Source organism: Camarhynchus parvulus, chromosome 13, assembly GCF_901933205.1.
Source record: "Camarhynchus parvulus chromosome 13, STF_HiC, whole genome shotgun sequence".
NCBI lineage: Eukaryota > Metazoa > Chordata > Aves > Passeriformes > Thraupidae > Camarhynchus > Camarhynchus parvulus.
The window spans coordinates 6,881,107-6,900,384 of NC_044583.1; the positions used below are offsets into that span (position 1 = coordinate 6,881,107).

At 39.2% G+C, this 19,278-nt stretch overlaps 1 protein-coding gene across 3 annotated transcripts in view; it reads left to right on the forward strand.

Annotated features, from left to right (window-relative positions):
- Nucleotides 1-17,761: 17,761 nt before the first annotated feature.
- The window catches only part of GABRB2 (gamma-aminobutyric acid type A receptor beta2 subunit), a 137,484-nt gene continuing 135,967 nt past the window's right edge, over nt 17,762-19,278 (forward strand). For all 3 annotated transcript variants that reach the window (XM_030957162.1, XM_030957164.1, XM_030957163.1), the window contains exons 1-3: nt 17,762-17,901; nt 18,053-18,170; nt 18,936-19,166. In XM_030957162.1, the coding sequence (XP_030813022.1) occupies nt 19,090-19,166 (77 nt within the window). In that variant the 5' untranslated portion in view covers nt 17,762-17,901; nt 18,053-18,170; nt 18,936-19,089. The remainder of the gene's footprint in view (nt 17,902-18,052; nt 18,171-18,935; nt 19,167-19,278) is intronic.

Here is a 19,278-nt window from a genome sequence, read left to right on the forward strand (position 1 = left end):
GAATCAGTTTGTACAAAACCCATAAACTTAGAGCCTTAACATTAATACTTAAATTTGAGCTTTCAGGCTAGGAAGTTTTTTCTTAATATTAATCATTAAGGCTGTTTAAAGATATAATTTCATATAAAACACAGAACAGGTTGATACCTGCATTTCAGTAAGAAAATCCTGTATGCAAGATTATTAATGAAAAGATAGCACATAAATTTAACAGCAGGTGACTCCACCTGGTAAATACTTGGATGCTTCCCAATAGGTATTGGGATAATCTAGTCAGGAAATGAAAGAAATAAGAGGTAACTCCTGTGATGTTGGTAAATTAACTGAAAGGTGTAAAGGGGGAGCACATAAAGCAGCAGCATTGGTAGTTTTTAAGTAGGCCAGTAGCATTTCTCCTGCATACATGTGTGTAAAGCAGAAGGTGGTTAAATAGTCATGGCCTGCAAAATATTTTGCTAGAAGAAATAATAAATTGGTCATTTGCACATAAATATGGAGTTGTAAATGTTTTAGCAATTGCAAGCAGTGTGTGGAGGAGGGTCTACTGAGAGAAATAGCTTGTGGATGATAGACAGTGAGAGTAAATGACCTTATTAACTCTTGTCAGCTGCTCTTGGATGCTTAGGCCCCAAAGAGGTTCCTGTTTTATTTGTGTTGTTTCTTTCTCTGCTGTATTTTTTTAAGCATGAATAGATTCACCATTTGCAAATGATTCTGTGCCACTGTGAAACATTCTGGAGATCATTATTAATAAATTGATACCCAACTCTACAATGAATTTTATCTAACCCAGATTTCACAGCTCTTGTGTTAGCTAATTGTTAGAAAACCCTGGATCAATAGCTGTAACTTATTGAGACTGAAGTAGGCATTGCTCTCCCCTATGTGCCTGACAGAGATGCATTTACCTAAAAACCTACATGAAAAATGGTTATGAAAAAAAGGGTGGAATACAGCAAGTTGGATAATCTTTGATAGGACAGGTTGCAACCCATTGCAGGTTTAATGATTTCACGCACTCAAATGCTCTGGTGTCTGGTAGGCAGGGAGTCCTGGCTTCCTTCTGACATGCAGGATGAAAGGGAAGCACTGCAGAGGTTTTTAGGGCAATTGGCTTGTCCTATCCTTTGAAATCCTATTCTTTGAAATCTACAGTGAAACTATACAATATCCTAAATCTACATGAATAAGCTGCTGTGCTTTCATGCTGGGGATGATTTGACCAGACACAAGGAGCTCTAGACTGGTCTACCAGAGATCACCACTGATCATGGCAAATGCCTATCTGCTAATTTTAAGTGTTAGTGACTGTAAAGGACTGTCTGAAACTGATTTATTTTGGTAGTCTACCAAGAGTGATGAATAAAACTCAGCATTAAAGGAAACTGATTGCAGGAACAGGATTTCTAGGCAAGTTATATTGCATGCTCATAGCACAAAGCAAAGTATTTTCTAATGTAATTATTTTTCAGAGTTGAAAAAGAGTTTTACTTCTCCTGCATAAGAATGTATATATAAGAGCTGACATTTTCATAAGGCTGTTGCTGATTTCATGGAAGAAATACACTTCATTCTAGCTAATATAATCTATTTTTGTAACAGACATTTGGGTCAATCTGTTCTCATACAAATTTTTAATAAACACATTCTTTCTCCCACCCAATGCAGTCAGAATAGATGGGGAAATATAATGCAAAGGGGCAAGCTAGGAGCATTGCATCTTTATATTTCCAAGAAATGTTGTTATTGTTTACTACTACATAGTGTGAGGACAATAAAAATAAATCTTACTTTTTATTGTAGTCTGTGAAGTTTCAGGATACAATTTAAAAACTCTATTTTCAGAGCTGAGGAATAAAAGCTGGTATTTCTGCTGACAGATGGCTAAGGATGTTGTTATCCTGTCTGCATGTGCAAACAAGGATTATTGCAGTCTCATTGCCTACACCTTGCTTTCAAACTTTGGCCTTTCTTTTATTTACAAAGCTGTTTATTAAACCACATAGGAAGTTGATTTCCCTGTGCCTCTTTTTTCACAAGGCTTGTAGAATATAAATGAATTAGGGTTATGTTCTGAAACCATTTTATCTTACAGCAAAATTTAATAGGATGTACATGTAATTAAAATTAAGACTTGATTGCCAGCACCAGATCCACTCTCATGCTTATATATTTTGTTATCTTAGAGAGTGCTAGTGGTAAATTTTTCAGTAATTGAAAAGTAATATTGCGTTTTAAATTATTTAGCAATTATTGCACAGTTTTTAAATTTAATAACCTAACCAGTTTGGCTAAAATTACTCAGATCATTTGAGTTGCTAACACATTTCAAACTACTTAGACCAATCTGTAAGCTTGTGTCATTCTGCACTTTATAAACAAAAGACAATTGAATATCTTAATGAAGGACTTGCCTTCATGATATACAGACTAGAGAGGAATAGTTCCAGTGACTGGAGTCTGTTGTGTGTGTTTGTGTGTGGCTTGGGTTTTCTGCTTTGGTTTTTTGTTTGTTTTGGGTGTGGGTGTCCTGGTTTAGGGCAAATTTGTGAGGAAACTTCCAAAGGGGACCCTCTAGAAAGCAGATTCAAGCAGCCACTCCCCCAGCTGGTTCAGGAAAAGATTTCCTTGGAGAAAAGTGGGAAAATTTTGTTTATTTAACAAGCAAAATATTCATAAGCATAAAAAATGAATAATATTAGACCCTTGCTCTGAGAACCCATGGTGCACCCCAGGTGCAGAACTTGATATCCAGCATAAACAGAACAGACAGCTGGGGATACAAACATCATTAAGGGACCCTTGGGTGGTGGGGTTGATTGCTTTGGTTTTGGGGCTTTCTTGGATAAGGCAAAGCATCCTTTTCCTGATGCAGAAGAATTTTTTTCTGGAGATCAAAGGTTTGGGTTTTGATGAGTTCACAAGAAAACTCAAACTCAGGGTTGTATCATATCGTGGGGAAAGTGATGTCTGTCCACTATGTGGCTTTGCACCAAGAAATGTGACTGACAATCTCTGATCACGAAAGCTTCAGAATTAGAGAAGTTGTGCCAAGGTGCTTCTCAGGAAGAAATTGATGTACCAGAGCCAATTATCAGGTGTCAGTTATTTATTCTTAATAATAGCTATTGAAAAAGTCCCAATGCTCAATTCTATTTTCACAGAACCCATGTGTTGCTAAATCCCAATTTTAAGCCTTTAAGTAACAGAAGCTCAATTTGGTTCCAAGATTCATTTTGTCCAGACCATGATTTTTTGGATATATTTTAATTAAAAGAAACTAGGGCCTAAAATTCTGGTGTGATTGTGAAGGGGGGAACCAAACAAAAGTCCCAACATTTTTCCCCCTGCATATTCTGCTTTGATTGACAGATGGGGTGAGGAAGAAGGGGTAAGAAGAGAGCTTTTCTAATGAGTAATTTGATGACTCCTTTATAGGAAAGTACTATTGATCTTTTTTTTTTTTTTCTGGAGGGGTTTTCTTGGGGGCTGAGAGCTAAAAGTTCTAGCATAAATCTATGTAAAAAACAATGTGTCATACTGTCTCATGGTGAAGGCAGATCACAAACACATATCAATTAAGCAAAGTATTTACTGGAACAAAACAGAGAAGGTGTCCTAATTGTGTTAATGAGCTGCAGCTCTCATTTTCTGTGGCTGACCAGGGAAGGGAGGGGTCCATACTGTAGTTGATGAAAAACAGAGCTTCAAGAAGTCTCTGTCATTTTCCTGAATCACGGCAGACAGGAATTTGTCATCACTGTCTTTTAATTCTGCTTTGGCCTTTTTGCTACTGGTTTTGTCAATACTAATTTAGGGGATTTTTAGCATTTTATAATATACAATCCAAAGTATTGAAAAAAGTGGCAATGTAGCAGTGTTTTTGTGCATTTCTGCACTGCATGCAGCCCATGTCAGTATCTTTGTTGGTTACCTTGGAAACTGTCATGGGGGACAACGTGATTGGCTGCATCCTCCAATTGATTATTAAAGTCGTGGGCAGTTTCAAGTGCCAGACATCTCATAGGTTGCACAAGTGAGTAGCACTAAATGATTCACAATTTAAGATTCTTTTATTTTGAAGTAAGCCACATGAAGCAGTACATCTGCAATGCCTTGGAAGTTTGACTAGAATGAGTAATGGATTGCAAATTTCCTCTTTGTAGAAACTATAGTGATTTGGGGGATGTGCCTTGGTTTTTCTTTTTCTTCCTGGCTGTTTCTACTGTGGAACATGCACAGTATGTCTGAGAGGAAGGAGAAAAAAACCTCCCAATCTCTCCCACAGCAACAAACCCAGAACCCCGTACTGAAACAATAAATAGCTTGTTAGATCGGTTACAAAATATAATATTTTACTTTATATTGTCAGAGAATAGAGATTCACATCCCTTGAGCTGCTTATAGGCTTCCCCTTTTTATATCATAAGAACTGATATCAGAATTTTTAAGAATTGTTTAATAGCCTGTCCTGCTCCCATTGATGAGTTGATAAATAGTGATAGCCTGCAGTGATACATTCAATATCTTGATTGTGCTTTACATACATTTTTTTAACAACTTAGGAATACATCTTTTGTTTTCAACCAAAAATCTGTTAGTGACTAAGGCCTCCTTAAGTGCAATTTTCTTAGCTACTTTTGAAAAAAGCAATGTGTATAGCATAAAGCAAAGTCAGTGTCTTGAGAATATCTTTAGAAAGTCATGATTGATAATGTAGTTCTCCTGTGCTTTCAGTATCTGATGTTACTTGACCATCATTACCTACAGAAATACCTGGTTTTAGTGAAGAGTTGATATCTCATTGCAAAGAGTTAATGGCCAAAATTATTCTTGGATGTTATGTATGATTGTATTAGGAGTAAAGAATGGGTTTAAAGTAAAACTGCTGTACCATTTAGAGATAGTTTATTATCTTTATTTTTCAGCTGCTCCTTTCTTAATAGCACTTCATTTGTATCCTTGAATGGCTCCAGTATTCTCAGAATTGTAGACAATTTTTTCAATTCAGAAAACAATGTATAGCTATAATATATTTTCATCTTCATGCTCAGCCCTGATAGCAGTGAATAGCAATAGAACAGGCTGCCAAGGAGCTTTTTCAGTCTCCACCTTTGTAAGTTTTCAAGCCCAGACTGGATAAACCCTGAGTGATCAGAGCTGATCCAGTTTTTAGCAGGAGATTGTGCTAAATGATCACTGAGGTATCTTCCAGACTGATTTATCCTATGCTGTCAACCATCTCACTGAAAACTGTGAATTATTTCCAGCTAATGTTTATCTGACTGTAGCATTTAACCATTGGTTTCCATTGCTCATTGCCCTCTTAAGGAATTTGTTGGTACTTGATGCCTCTCTCATTGTAAGTGAATACTGAAATACAACAAGCAAACCAACTCCCAGCCTGTTTGAAGAGCAGCAGCTGGACAGACACTTGGTTTGTCTACTCTGTAAGTCATTTGCTCTATTTTGCCTTGGACTGGACAGCACAAAATAAGTAAACCTTTTTTCAAATGCATATATTGAAGCAGGGTGCAGAATTCCCCTTTTGGAGTTTTCTGTGGTGGCCACAGAAGTCTTCTCACATTTCTTGTTTCAAGGTGGTCAAAAAATACTCAAAACAGATCTCTGGATCGGAAGTATTCTGATCAAATGATTTTCTGTGTAACTTTTTAAGCTATTATTTGTTGGGTGAAAAAATGAATCTGAAGTAAATTCTGTTGTATTTTTCACACTTTCCTCGCCAGCTGGGCAGTGAGACTTTAAGCATAGGCAGCCAGACACAGAGATCTGCAGGGCTGCTCCGGTCTCAGCTCAGCTGCAGCTACTATCACTCAGTCTTGTAAAGCAGAAAGTCCCAGGAATTTAAGGGCTAACCCTACAGAGCAATCAGATACCTTTTTTCTGCATGGATGGAGCACAATATTAAAGTCTGCTTGTTTGTGATGTCTTGCAAAAATTAAGTTTATTACATGCACGTGATTACCTTCATCAACAAAGTTAGTAATCTGTAGAAATAATAAAATCAAGCTTTTAGTCCAGACCAATTCCTCTAAAATAATTTAGCTGTGAATTGAATATTTTTCTATAATTTATCAAACAGTTGCAGCAGCTTTCCTTTATGTTGCCAAGAACAGAAGTTGGGCATCTGGCCTGTGGTTACCTGATTCATCCCTTTTGGCATTTTTAGTATGGACACAACATTGCCTCTCTTCTAATCTTCTGGAGTTACTCCAGCTTTCCATGATTTATTAGAAAGTTAACGCTAGCAGACAGGAGATTGCCTCTGATTCCTCTCCTTTAGTACTCTTTAGGGGTTTTTTGTTTGTGCTTTGTTGCTGTTGTTGTTTGTATTTTTTCATATAAAGCATCACTGGTTGTACTTTTTAAAATTGTATCTCTAATTATTATACTATGAATTATATAACTTGTTACTGTATTTATACTGTGGCTATTTTTTTTCCTCTTTTATTAAAAAACCCTCCAAAATTTATGATTAATTAAAAATGACAGAATTAACTTAATCTTAGCTGTCTGACTTTCTGGCAGAGGATCCTAAAATCAAACTGAGACAGAGTGGATTGAGATGATGGTATTTCCTATTGAAACATGAAGAATTGAGCTTATTAAAAGTTCTTTGTAGCATTAATCCTAAAACCAAACTTGAAAATTAGACTCATTTGACATTTTAGATTGTTACTACTCTTCAATCTGTTAATTCTCTAAGCATTGGTTAGCCTTTGTTACTAAGAAAATAAAAAGGGTGGGGGGGAAGTGTAAAGGTCTAAGTAAAGATGGATTTGTTTACTTTTTTGTCTGGTGCTTAATAAGAAGCTGTTAGCAGATTTAACCTTGGAGGCTGGAGATTAGGCCTGATGTACTGCATTGAATATTCACAAGCAATTTTCAAATACATTTTATTTGTGATAGACTCTAATCCAAAAGTTAAATTATGAATTTGGAGGAAATCCTTAGCATACAACACATAGCAGTTAATGTAGCTTAATATGTGACATCTTTGTACACATCTTTATATATGTGAAATGTTGAAATACAATCCAAGAATTTGACCAAACCCCCTCTAATTTAAGACCAAAGCTGTCAGTTGAGACAGCTGTGCTGCTTATTCTGTGGTAGCACAAAGATGATAATGTGCAGATGAGCCACTGCTTCTCTGGGCAGTTCCATCAGCAGTCATAGGATGCTTCTCACTTTGGATTGCTCTTCCAATGCCTTAACAAGGCAGATTACCTAATGTAATAGTTCTACTTTAAGGGCAGGAGGAGAAACAGAGATAAAAATAGGTATGCAGATGGAAACTGTTTCACTTTTCCATATGCTAATAGCAAACTACAAGGCCTCTTAATCATCCCTCTCATTAGTGGCTGCATTTTCAAAATGGTCTCAAAAAGATCTTTAAATGTGAATAGCCAGAGAAATATCTGCATAGATAAAATTGAACAAAAATTTGAGGAAGAAAAAATTAGATACCAAGAGTTAGTGTCATCATGGAATAACTGGAATTTTGAGTGTGCAAACAGCTTGCAATTTTTTAATCTAAAAAATTACTTTAAATACCAATCTATTTGAACAGTGTAATGAGAAATATTTAACATTATTTCTTGTTGTCGAAGGTGGCAACTTTCTTAAAATGCTTGAATGAGAATTTCTGTTACTTTGGAAACTTTGAGTATGAAGAACAGTCAAGTCTTAAGGCCAGGGACTCACTGGTGCCAAGGACAGAGAGGTAAAACACAAAGATGATAGGTGGAAACTTAATGAAAGCCATGAAGTATTCAGCAGATTTATTTGTAGATGCACAATAGAAGCCTCAGATTCGAATGTCCAATTGTGTATTTTTCTAAAGAACAGAAAGCTACTCTTCAAACATGGAAAATAAAAGTAACTCTCCAGCAATGCCCTATATTGCTGATGCTATCAGTGGTTACTGAATAGTTTGCTATTATGTGTTATTTTGGAACTAAGGCCTTGTTTGTTTAGAATTTAAGTCAAGATAAATAAAATGTGTTGCACGTTATGTGATTTGTTATGATTATAAAATAAGACAGCCCTGTTCCTCTGAGATTTTTATGGCATGGTTGAATTTCTCACAATGGATATGATTAATTTCTAAGAGTCATGAAATTATGGCAGGAGTCACTGTCAAGTTGCAACCAAAATCCTCCTTAGACTCCCTTTACCATAATATACATTGTTTAGCTTTTGCTTTACTTTGCAAAAAGATTTATATTGAGCCATCCAAACACTAAAATCTTCTTAACATAGATCCCATCTTTACTACATTGTATGTGATAGATTTTGATGGATGCTCCGGAGCACAGTGGAAATAAATCATATCTACCAAGTGAATACTCACTATGCCCCTGATTTATCTTATTTGTAGATGGACTTTTTTCTGCTCATATTTTGAAACAGCCATTTGTAAAAAGGTTCTGTATTAAGAATTATTTGTTTGATATTGAAAAAAAAATTCTTATATCACATAATGTGTGGTCTTATGACTGCATCTATTTCCAAGCCTGCTTCTTGAATAACACTGAAAATTTATACACACTTTAATTATTATTTCTACCTGTTGGACTCAATGGAATTTGCTACTTTAAAGAACTGGTGTTAAAACTACTTTCCAGCACAGTTTGTAATTAGGATGTCAGTGACTGCAAAAGTTCAGATAAAACAGGATGAAATATTCTGGGATTCATGGCTGGGCAAAGGGATGCTAAGCACTAGAACATTTTACTATCCCCAAATCCAGCCAGTTCTCAGGGAAACCACAGGCTGTGAGGTTAGAAATTCAGGCTCCTGACTCATTGGGAAAAGCATTCCTACTCATTTTAACTTTAGGAATCAAACAGACAACACACAAGCTGAATTTTGTGTTTTTATAGCCCACAGTGAAGATATGTAGAACTAGCAGATGTGCTGCTATTTTAAATAATTTTAAGAAAGCTGTTCAAAGTACTGAAACAAATCACTGGTTTCTAATCAACTGCAACCTCTTCAATTCTCAAAGAGATTCTAAAGGTGATTGCTAATGTTTCAACTCTTGCATTTCTAATCTCAGTTGCCACCTGTAGATGCTGTTTTATTACCACTTTTCTTCCAGCCTTAATTCCTCATTGTTCATCTTTATTCTTTTTCTATAACACAGAGGCACACACACACCTTAAAATGTATTAATATAACTTGAATTTAATATAACTCAATTATTCTTCCATTATCCTTTATGTTCCCATCTCCTCCTAACTAGTGGTTCCTTATTCTACGACTATTTGGAGGAGCTTTAAAAGTCTCTTTTTAAGAACTAAGTTTCCTACTCAATGTGTTGTACAACTGTATGGAACAGTGCTGAAAGTTAAGACCATAAATGTAAATTTTCATATATTATTTAAAATATGTTTTACCAGCAGCTTATTATTTGAACTCCTTAGCCTTCCTCTAGCATTTTCTTTTTGAAAATTCACTAATTTCTTTTATCCACATTTAGGCTAATATCAAAGTCTATGTTTTCTCCTGTATATGTCATGCTTTCTTTATAATAACTTTTTTATTATAATAACTCAGTCAATCAATAAATATTCCTGATATGTTTCATGCACCATGGAATCTCTCAAGTTTTTCAAGCTCTGTTTTTCAGTACCTTGTTGAGACCATAATTTGCAAAGAGTAGTTTATTCCAGTTTTTTGGAAGAATTTACCTGTTGCCAGAATTCACTGATCACTTTCATAAGGGTGTTTCTCTTTGTTGGTTTGGTGATTTGGCAGGTTTGTTTGCTTGTTGTTGGTTTTGTTTTTTGTTTTTTTGATAAGGGAAAAACCTATTCTCTAGGAATTGTATGTTTTTAATGTATCAGAATCAATCTGCCAAGAATCAGCAAGTTGCCTTGTGAGTGTAGTGACAGAGGAACATATTTAGAAGGCATATGGTAGAGAAAGCAGGGTGTGCTGCACCCTGGGAGATCTCTTCCTATTTTCCTGCAGTACTTCACTGACTAGAGCACATGCATATGGGGCTCTCTTGAATGTGTATTAATTGAATAAGAGATGATTTCCTAATGATGAATTCTATGCTCATTTAGTTTCTTTCTTGTTTACAAAAATAACACCCTTGAACAGTCAGTATACAGTAATTGCTGGTCTCCCCCATGAGAATTAAATAACATGCTTTTGTTATTCATTATGCAGTGGTTTTGTGCGTAACATACAACTTCCAACTGAAGTAAAGCAAAGAAAAAGCCAGAAGACATGATATAGGTATATGGTATCTCTATGTACATAAATAGAGAAGGTATAATTAAGATATGACATAACATGCAATAAATGTATATGTTCTTGCCCAACTGCCTTGTGTCTTGTTTTCAAGCACATTGACACCTGCACACATGAGCAAAATGCATCTTTTTGCAGGGTCTTCTCTAGTGCAGTTACCAGAAGACCAAATGAGCTGTTTGGGCTGGTGTGTGTTTCAAATGCCAGCAGTGCCTGCAGCCTCGCAGGGCTGAGCGTGGCCTGCAAGAGCTTTCTGAGGCGCCTGACTAATTAGTGCATGCTGAGCCTCATGCTGCTAGAGCTGAGCTCCTGATACCCAGGCTAAATATAATTCCACAAGAAGCCCTCCAAGGATACAGTACTGGAGATGTGTATTTTGAAAGGCACAAAATGCAGAGGCAATGCACTGCTTCAGTCTTCTTATTATACCCACAACTTGCAGACTTTTTGATATCTGTGTCTTTGGAAATGCCTCAAAAGCTGCTTTCTACTTCAGTGCTGTATATGGGCTCCTCATATTCACTTTGTGTCTAAAGAGCAAAGTAAAATGATTGTCTCACTGAAAGATCTCTGGGGGTACTGACATCCCACATGCATTCTGCTAAGCTTCCAATGTTTTTACTACATTTAGTTCTTATTTCTGGCAATCACATTGGAATTATAGCCTCCTAGGCATCCATTGTGAGGAATCTTACTCGCTGCCATGATCTGTGTTTCATTGATAAAAAGTGGCTTCGAGGCCAACTTTATATTTAAACCAATTTATATTTAAACCTTCTCTATTCTTTTTTGTTGATTTGGTATACCAGAGTTTTCAGAGCATTCCCATGACTGTCTAACAGCATGGTGTGTCCAGGGTGCTTCCTATGGATTTTGGTTTTCTATTCTTTTTACTTCATCGTCTTTTGAACTGCTATAGCCTTCTCATTTAAAAATAATTTGGCTCCTGAATTCCAGTGTTGCAATGTACCACTTAGTTTTGTCTCACAAAACATGTCAAATTTAATTATATTTTTTCTGTAGCAGGTCAATCATCCTTACTTACAGGAATTATTTCAGAAAGTTACTTAAGGCAAAGTCAAGAATAGCCTTTTCTATGCTTCAGACCTAGCTCTTGCAAGATGCAATTGTCTGTTACTTTCAAAATTGTCTTTCTAATTTATGCTATGATATATTTGGTGTGATAGGTGTCCTAACAAACTTTGTTAGAGGTTGTTCTAATCTCTGTGAAAACCAATTTCCAAAAAATTGCAAATGAATGACAGCAACATCCATCAGCACCAGAAAAGAGAACTCTTACCCATAGCCCCAACAGAAAGTTGTGACAGTGTCGACTGGATCTCTGACTTAGTATAAAACCTTATACTGGGAAGAAGATGGTCAAGCTCAAAACAGAAAAAAATTAAACGGGACTTAAGATTTAGGAACTAGACAAGAAAGTGTTTAACTCATAAGTTCTTAATATGTTCAAGTGATTCTTGATGCCTTATGGTGATGGAAATTATCTGTATTTATAAAATATAACTGGAGAAATGAAAAGGTAGTTGAAAGAACAGTCCAGTTTTTTTTTGAGCTTGAACTCTGAGGCAGAATGAATATGCAAGTAATTCATGTATAGAGTTAGGATTATGGAGATTTGTTGTGAAATTTGCATGAAGCATACTTAATTGTTCATAGTGAGCTAAACAGATGTGTGTCACCAAAATGAGGGTAAATATATAAATAAATAAGAGTAATTATGTTACTCTGCAGAGAAGATCTTTCCCTTAACTCTATTTTTAGATTGTTTTTTGGTGGGTGTGGGTGTGTGGATTTGGGGTTTTTTTGTAATGGTGTAAAACCTGTAGAGTTGTTCCTGATTTACACTGGCAAGAAATGTCCAAAGTTGCCATGGTGAGAGATAAAATGCAAAGCAGTGCTTTGAATTTGCTGTGTAACAACATCAAGTATGGGTATTACTCAGCTGCTTTTGCCACATATGAGAATAAATTTACAAAGTTAATACCTTGATTAGTATGACTACCCAGAGCTGCTTCCCGTGACAGATTCTTGTTCTGACTGGTTCATTCACAGCTTTTCCAAGTGGCTCTGAAGACAATTTTGTCACCCTGTTTAAGATTTCCCTGACCTGCCCACGTCTGGCAAAGCAATCAATAGGAGTTGTTGAAGTGACCTTATGGTTGGCTTGTGTGGAATCAATACAAAATGTCCCTAGGCACCAGCGGGGAGGTCACACAAAACAAATTCATCAAGACTTCACACCCTCTGTGAGCCCCCTGTCACTGCTGGAGGACTGAGCATACCTGTGCCTTTGACCTCTCTAATAAGACATCTAGTTTGAAAGACTAAGGACCTTAGAGGATCCAAGACACCCTCTAGTTTGAAAGCTGTAACCTCAAAAAATATAACAACCTGAGGATGTTTTCATTTCCATCTAGTACTTCATTAGATAAAAATTAGAAAGTATTTTTAATTTCCCTGTAAATGTGGTAGAAACCAGGTTGGTAAAAAGATTGAATAATCATGTCTGTTGGGTGTCTTACAGTTTTTTAATGCTGAGTGCTTTGTATGATGGGCCTTGATGTTGCTGTTCCTGACCTGAATGTGGATTTTGCCATTAGTTTTAGTAGGGATTGTCTTGGGTGCTGAGTCAGTGTGTGCTCACCTGTGAACCTGGCATGGTAATATTGTACAAACTGGCATGAATGAGACCTCTTCCAGATCACAGCTGTTTGTAAACTACCATGTCTGAGCACAAAATGGGATGGGTGGAGAGAATGAAAGATGACTCTCCACAGTAACACCGAAATATTTTAAAGAGAGAGCCTTGAATGCAAAGTGGTAAATACTGACAGTATTCCTAGGGGGTTTTGCTGTGTATAGCTTCTTGAAAGGGATTATTCCACAGTAAGTTTTGTGATTGGTTTGAGTGGGATTTTTTTCCCCTGTCCTGGCATTCTGAATTTCCCAGGATTATGATAATGTCCTCTAGGCCTGAGTTGCAACACAGATGCCTTGCCATCTTCACTGGCCCCCAGCCCATCTCCATGCTTTCCCTTTGGGCAACAATACTCTTTCTGTAGAGGATAATGCAGCTCTTGAAAAACACTCTCAACTCAACAAAACTGGTTTATTCAGACTTGGTGGTTGCTGCTGAACAGAAACATCTCTCAGTGAAATTTCTACCTTTTAGCATCTGGAAACAGATGCTAAACAGAGGCAGATCCCAGGTAAAGCAAGTATTGATTCCACGAAACATAACAGGTTTCTGCAATCTGCTTTCAGCTGAATCTTACACTAACATCCTGAAGGAGATTTAGACAGAGTGACATAATCTTGGTGCACATTTTTTGGTGTCTTTTAAGCATTTTACTATCCTTACCCTATGCAATCACTCATTCTGCCTTGCCCTGCCTTCCAATCAAAGGATATGGATGCTGCAGATATTTCTTAGCTAAGTGCCAATGTAGCTAAAATCAAGGAATTAAAAAATTGCTGTCTATGTAGCTGGTAAACTAATTTATTCCACCACCTTGAAGGAAATAGGGCAGCTTTTTGTGGTGATTTCATGATTTGATAAGATGACTTCAGTTCTCAATTCATTGTAATTCTCAGTGCCTGTCACTTTGTATTTTGTTCCAGTCCCCACTGAGTTGCTTCCAACTCTCTGCAATCGAAGCACTTGGGGATGTTTTGCACAACCTTTTACTTGCCCTTTTTTTTTTATCTGTAATTCAATTTCACATTAAAAGACTTTCTTCAGTATACACTTAAGTTCTGCTGATCTCATTGTTTAAAGATAGAGCAGGTCCTTGACTCATAAAATACTGCCTGGGTCAAGAACTGGGGTAAGGTCTTACCAGAAGTGTCTTTAACCCTGTGGAGATGCATGTACTGAGTTACAGAATGAAAAAATATGAGCTTCAAAATCTAAAGTCCTACAGAATTATGCAAACCAAGAATAGATTGTTATTTGCTCCTCCAATTTGCTCTTCTCTTACAGTTAAGTGATTGTCACACTTGTATCAAGTGTTACTTGTTTCCTGAGCAACTTATTGGACTAACTTTTGGTACAATACTGAGAAATTATTATTTTTCAGGGCCAAGAGCAGTAAAACTGGAAGGTCTTACAAAATTGCTTTTGTCAATAAATTTACTGGTTTGGATTCTTTTAGATACACAGTAGTTGAAGCTGATGTGAATCCCAGAAAATTTGGGCTATGAAAAAGTGAATTCCATTGCCCATGAAAAGCAGAATCAAGACACTTGCATGAATATTTTTTTCTGTGTTTGTGATGTAACAGGCATCTTTATGCTGGCATGCTGATTGCTAATGGGATGGGGTGTGGTGACATAGTAGATCTGAAGACCTACAGTGAAAGTAAAGAGACCAAGATAAAGTATATTGAATAATCTTTCAGGAAATGTCTACAACAGGTGACAATATTGTGTTGTCTTTCACATTAATTTATAGCTTTACAGGATTTGGAAACTGAAATCATCAAAATAGCTTATTATTAACGTTCTTCTCTTAATTAGGTATTATCTGACACATGGAAACAACTTTCACCTTCATATTTCTGATACTGCTGCATCTTATCCAAATGCTAAAAAATTCAGGAAACATCACTTTGACAGAACAAAACAGCCTGTTGAGATGCAGTGAAAAGAATTTTTTTTTTAAGTGGGATTTTGCACTTGTTAGTCACACCATTTGTGATACAGGGCTACTGTTTTTGGGCTAGCATCAATCAGCATCTCTTCTGTCTCTACTGACTTGAGTGACTGGATCTCTTGAGAACCTATCGTGAAACTCTTACTCCATCTGGGACTTTATTTTGCATAACGAACACATTTACAGCAACCCATTTGAAAACCTTTTAGAGTTCTTAGTACATGGACTGGGATATTACTTGTGGTGACAGGAAAATAATGCTGTAGCCGGAGGTTGACAAGATGAATAAGTATGATGTTACTTTATTGCCCATTTCTTGCATAGTATCACACGCTGCTCAGCAAGGACTGTGCGCCATTATTTCAGAGTATTTCAGTTTTGCGGGGTATTTTTTTTTGCCGTCTTGAAAGCAAAGAATCAAAATACTCTGCAATTGCCATTTAAAATAGGACCATCTTTGCTGGCTTCTCTGTGAGATTACAGTACTTGTAGTCTAATTGAGATATTTTTAGAACCAGAAGCACCCAGCTGGGAACCAGGTTGTTTTCCCATTGTAAGACACCCAAAATCTTAGCAATCCTTAAACATGCCACATGAACAGTTCTGCATTTTGCCAATACTGGTGTTCACACCAGTTATTTCCTCCACTTTTCAATCAAACACACAGACACAAGTGAGAACAAGAGGGAAACAATTTATTTGACAAGTTGCTTAAAATAAATGGGAGATTTTGAAGGTGGTAAGAAATTTTAACTGGCAGAGATAGACCACAAGCTCATAGTCAGAGAAAAAGTGGTATTGTCAAAAGTGTATAGCAAAGCAGGAACACATTTGTAAAAGGAAAAGTGTTGTATGACTTTGCACACTGTCAATACATAATGATGAAACCCCTACCCCACAGGCTTGTCTGGGCACACAGAGCCTGCAGGGTTGCTAAGACAATGTTACTGCTACAGACACATTTAGATAGTGGTGTATTTACAGCTAGCAAAAATAGTGGGTTATGCAGATCAACCCAAACATGGCTCAATGGAACCTTTATATTTCCAAAACCCAAGGATATACATTAATTTTCCACACATAATGCACCATGATATCCACATATATTGAATTTGCTTGAGATATCTTCAATTGCTTTTTGCTAGGATAGCCAGACTGAGAGTAGGTTTCACTACACATGGCACAGGGGTGCTCTGGGCCTGGAACAAGTGTTCTCTGACTATCAGTGCATACACCAGATCAAAGATATTTTGGCATTGCTTAAATTCTTCTTAATATGGAAATCAAAAATTCTTGTCATTCCAGCACCAAATATTACCAACCTTCAGCATCAGGTTCATATTGATACCTGGTCATATTCAGGTGTGGCAAATGACACATTTCTGTGGTGTAATGGCAATTAATAGCAGACACTCAGAAACAGCTCAGGAATGTCAGATGTGCTCCAAAGTTAGCACTTACAGGTGGATTTCACAGTGCAGGATTAAAGTGCTTTATCTTGAGACCTCCTGGTCTTATCATATGATTGCAAAAAGCAAAAAAAAAAAAAAGTGCCTATTATACATCTAAAGTCAAATGATTCACTGCACAGCATATCCACCATCTTCCTTTTAGGGCTATACTTCAAGAGGTTTGGCAGTGAAACAGCCCGGCTGTGTGAGAGCAGAAACCTCCGCTGGTGAGCAGGGAGAGTGGTTCTGTAAAACCAGCCACGGAACGAGAAGCTGAAAAATGGGGTGGGGGCCGTGGGTGTTTTGATTTTAATAATGCTTAAACGATCTTTAACTTAGTTGTTTGGGGTTTTTTTTCCTATTGAATACATAAATGAGAAATTTATCACCCACACAATCTTGTCTGTTTCAGCAGGAAAAGTGTGTTTCCTCACTCTGTGCAATCCCGATTCTTACAAATGGGAACAGGTAGTGAAAACGACATGACGAATTGCCCCCAGCCCCCAAAAAGACGGCTGTTTTGTTTCTGGGAGGAAACCCGAGCAGCTACTTACTTGAGGCGAAAGGCACGGCGTGGCGGTGTGAGGGAGGGGCAGGGGCACGATTTGTGCCCCGGGAGCGGTGCCAGGTGCCGCTGGCAGGACGGGCCGGGCCGGGGGGGAGGCCGGGGGCCGCCCTGGCCCCGTTCCAGCGGCAGGTGGATGCTGCGGGGCTTCCCCGCCCCCGGGCGCTCCGGCCGGGGTAGCTGTCGCTCTCTATTAAATGGCTGCCTGCTTTTCGGGGCTGCCGGCTGCTTCACGGTTTGGCTGTTTATTTTTTTTTTTTTTAGCAGCTCTGCCGTCTCTCGGGGGCAGCTCCCCCCTCTGCACCCCACTGCTTCCCTAGGTGAGGCTTCATCCCACTGCTTCGCCGTCCGCCCCCACCTCAGCCCTTCCTCCCCTCGCCCTTCCCGGGGAGCCGCCGCCGCCTCCTCTCCGAGCATCCCCCCGGCCCCGCACCCCTCCGGACTCCTGCTCCCAGGCCAGGCTGCGCCTGGATGTGGGCTGGGGCCGGCCCGGCCGTGCGAGGCGAATCGCGGCTTTCCCGGGGAGCAGGAGGCGGTGGCCGGTCCGGGGGCGGCGGGGCAGGGCAGGAGCTCCGGAGCGCCTGAGCCCGCGCCGGGGACCGCGCCGTGCCGGGGAGCGAGCGCCTCTCCAATCCGCCTCGATCTCTGAGCAACACCTTCACCACCCTTGTCCCTCCCCCACCTACCGCCGGTTTTTTTTTTTTTTTTTTTTTTTTCTTTTTCCCTTTTCCTCCTCTTTTTTTTTTTTTTCCTATTTTTTTTTTCGCTCCTCCACTCTCCCGCAGCGAGTTAAATATTTCTTTTGTTAATTGACGCCCAAAGTGTTCCCAATCCCTTCCCCGCGCCGCCCGGGCCGACCGAGGACGTGTGCACGCCCAGATCGGCTCGGTGAAGCAGCACAGATCCGCGGGGCCGAGCGGGTATGTGCGCGAGGAGGAGGAGGAGGTGGTGTAAAAGGAGCGACGGGCACAAAGCAGATTTGAGAGGAATAATTTAACTCCGGTGTTTGTTGTTTTTCATGGGTTTGTTTTTTCCCTTCTCTCTCTCCTTTCTATCTCGTTTTCTGCTCAGGATTTAAATGTCACTCAAAGCATCCCCAGATCAGCTTTCCGCTCGTCTCCGGTTTCTTCCGAGGCATTAATTGGATCACACGCTGCATTTGAAGAGCCTGGGTGTTTTACCCGCTAAGGTAAGTGGGCTTATGCACCTGCGTGGGGTCTGGATGGTCACTGAAAGCCTTTCAGGGTGGTGTTTTTCTTCCCCTTGCCCCCCCTCCCCCAGCTCCGTGGCCAGGTTCCGTTCTACCTGAAGAACTCGCATCCCTGGGTTAAACATCGGTGGATGTAGGGAAAATGCGCCGGGGGGCAGCGGGGTCGCGGGGGCCCCGCGCCGCCCCTCGGGCACCAGCCAGTGACCAGCGGGAGCCGGCGACCCCCTCAGTTCCCGGCGCCTCTGCTCCGGGAATAGCGCCTGGCATCACAGTAAGGAAAGAAACAGCCTAATCCCCTCTTACAAGAAACTATTCGTCATCATTTTTTTTCCTCCGTGAGAAATATTGTAGGCGCTCATCTCCCTCCTCCCCCACCGCCCGCCCCCGTTGCCAGCGCCGGCTCCTTTGCCCGCACCTCTCCTCGCTTCAGGCGGTTCCTTCCAGGGACTAAAAAGTTAAGCTGCCCCCTCTCTCCCCCCACCTGCCCCCATACGTACGCAGTGCATTCTCCTTTTTAACTATTCTCCCTGTGCCTAATCCGAGACCGTCCAGCCCCCCCAACGCTTAAACTAGGTTGCAAAGCCGCTGTACCTTGCAACTCCTAAAACTTCGCTTCTTGCTGTGATTTATATTCTATAATAACAAAAAGGACAAGAAAAATATACTGGATCCTCCTGTGGATTACTTTTTTTTTCTTTTTTAAATAATGCATTTCCTTCTTCCCCTTTAATTTTTTTTTTCAAGGAAATTTGCTCCATCTCCAGCAGCAACCACTGCTCCTTTTGATGTTGTGGTACGCCGTGCGCATGCGCTTCACATTAGAATTACTGCACTGGCCAGAATAAGTTGGATCTCCTTCTCTTCACTGAAACCCTAAATCATATCAAAAGCTAAAGGGATGCTGAGAGTCCGGAAAAAGGGTTACTTTGGGATTTGGTCATTCCCTTTAATAATAGCTGCGGTGTGTGCACAGAGGTAAGTGATTAAGGTATCTCTTTTCCTTTACTTTGAATTGCAGTGCATGCTGCTGCTGAGAGAAATGTACAGCTAGGGGCTGAGAAATCAGAAATAATACAGTATTATTCTT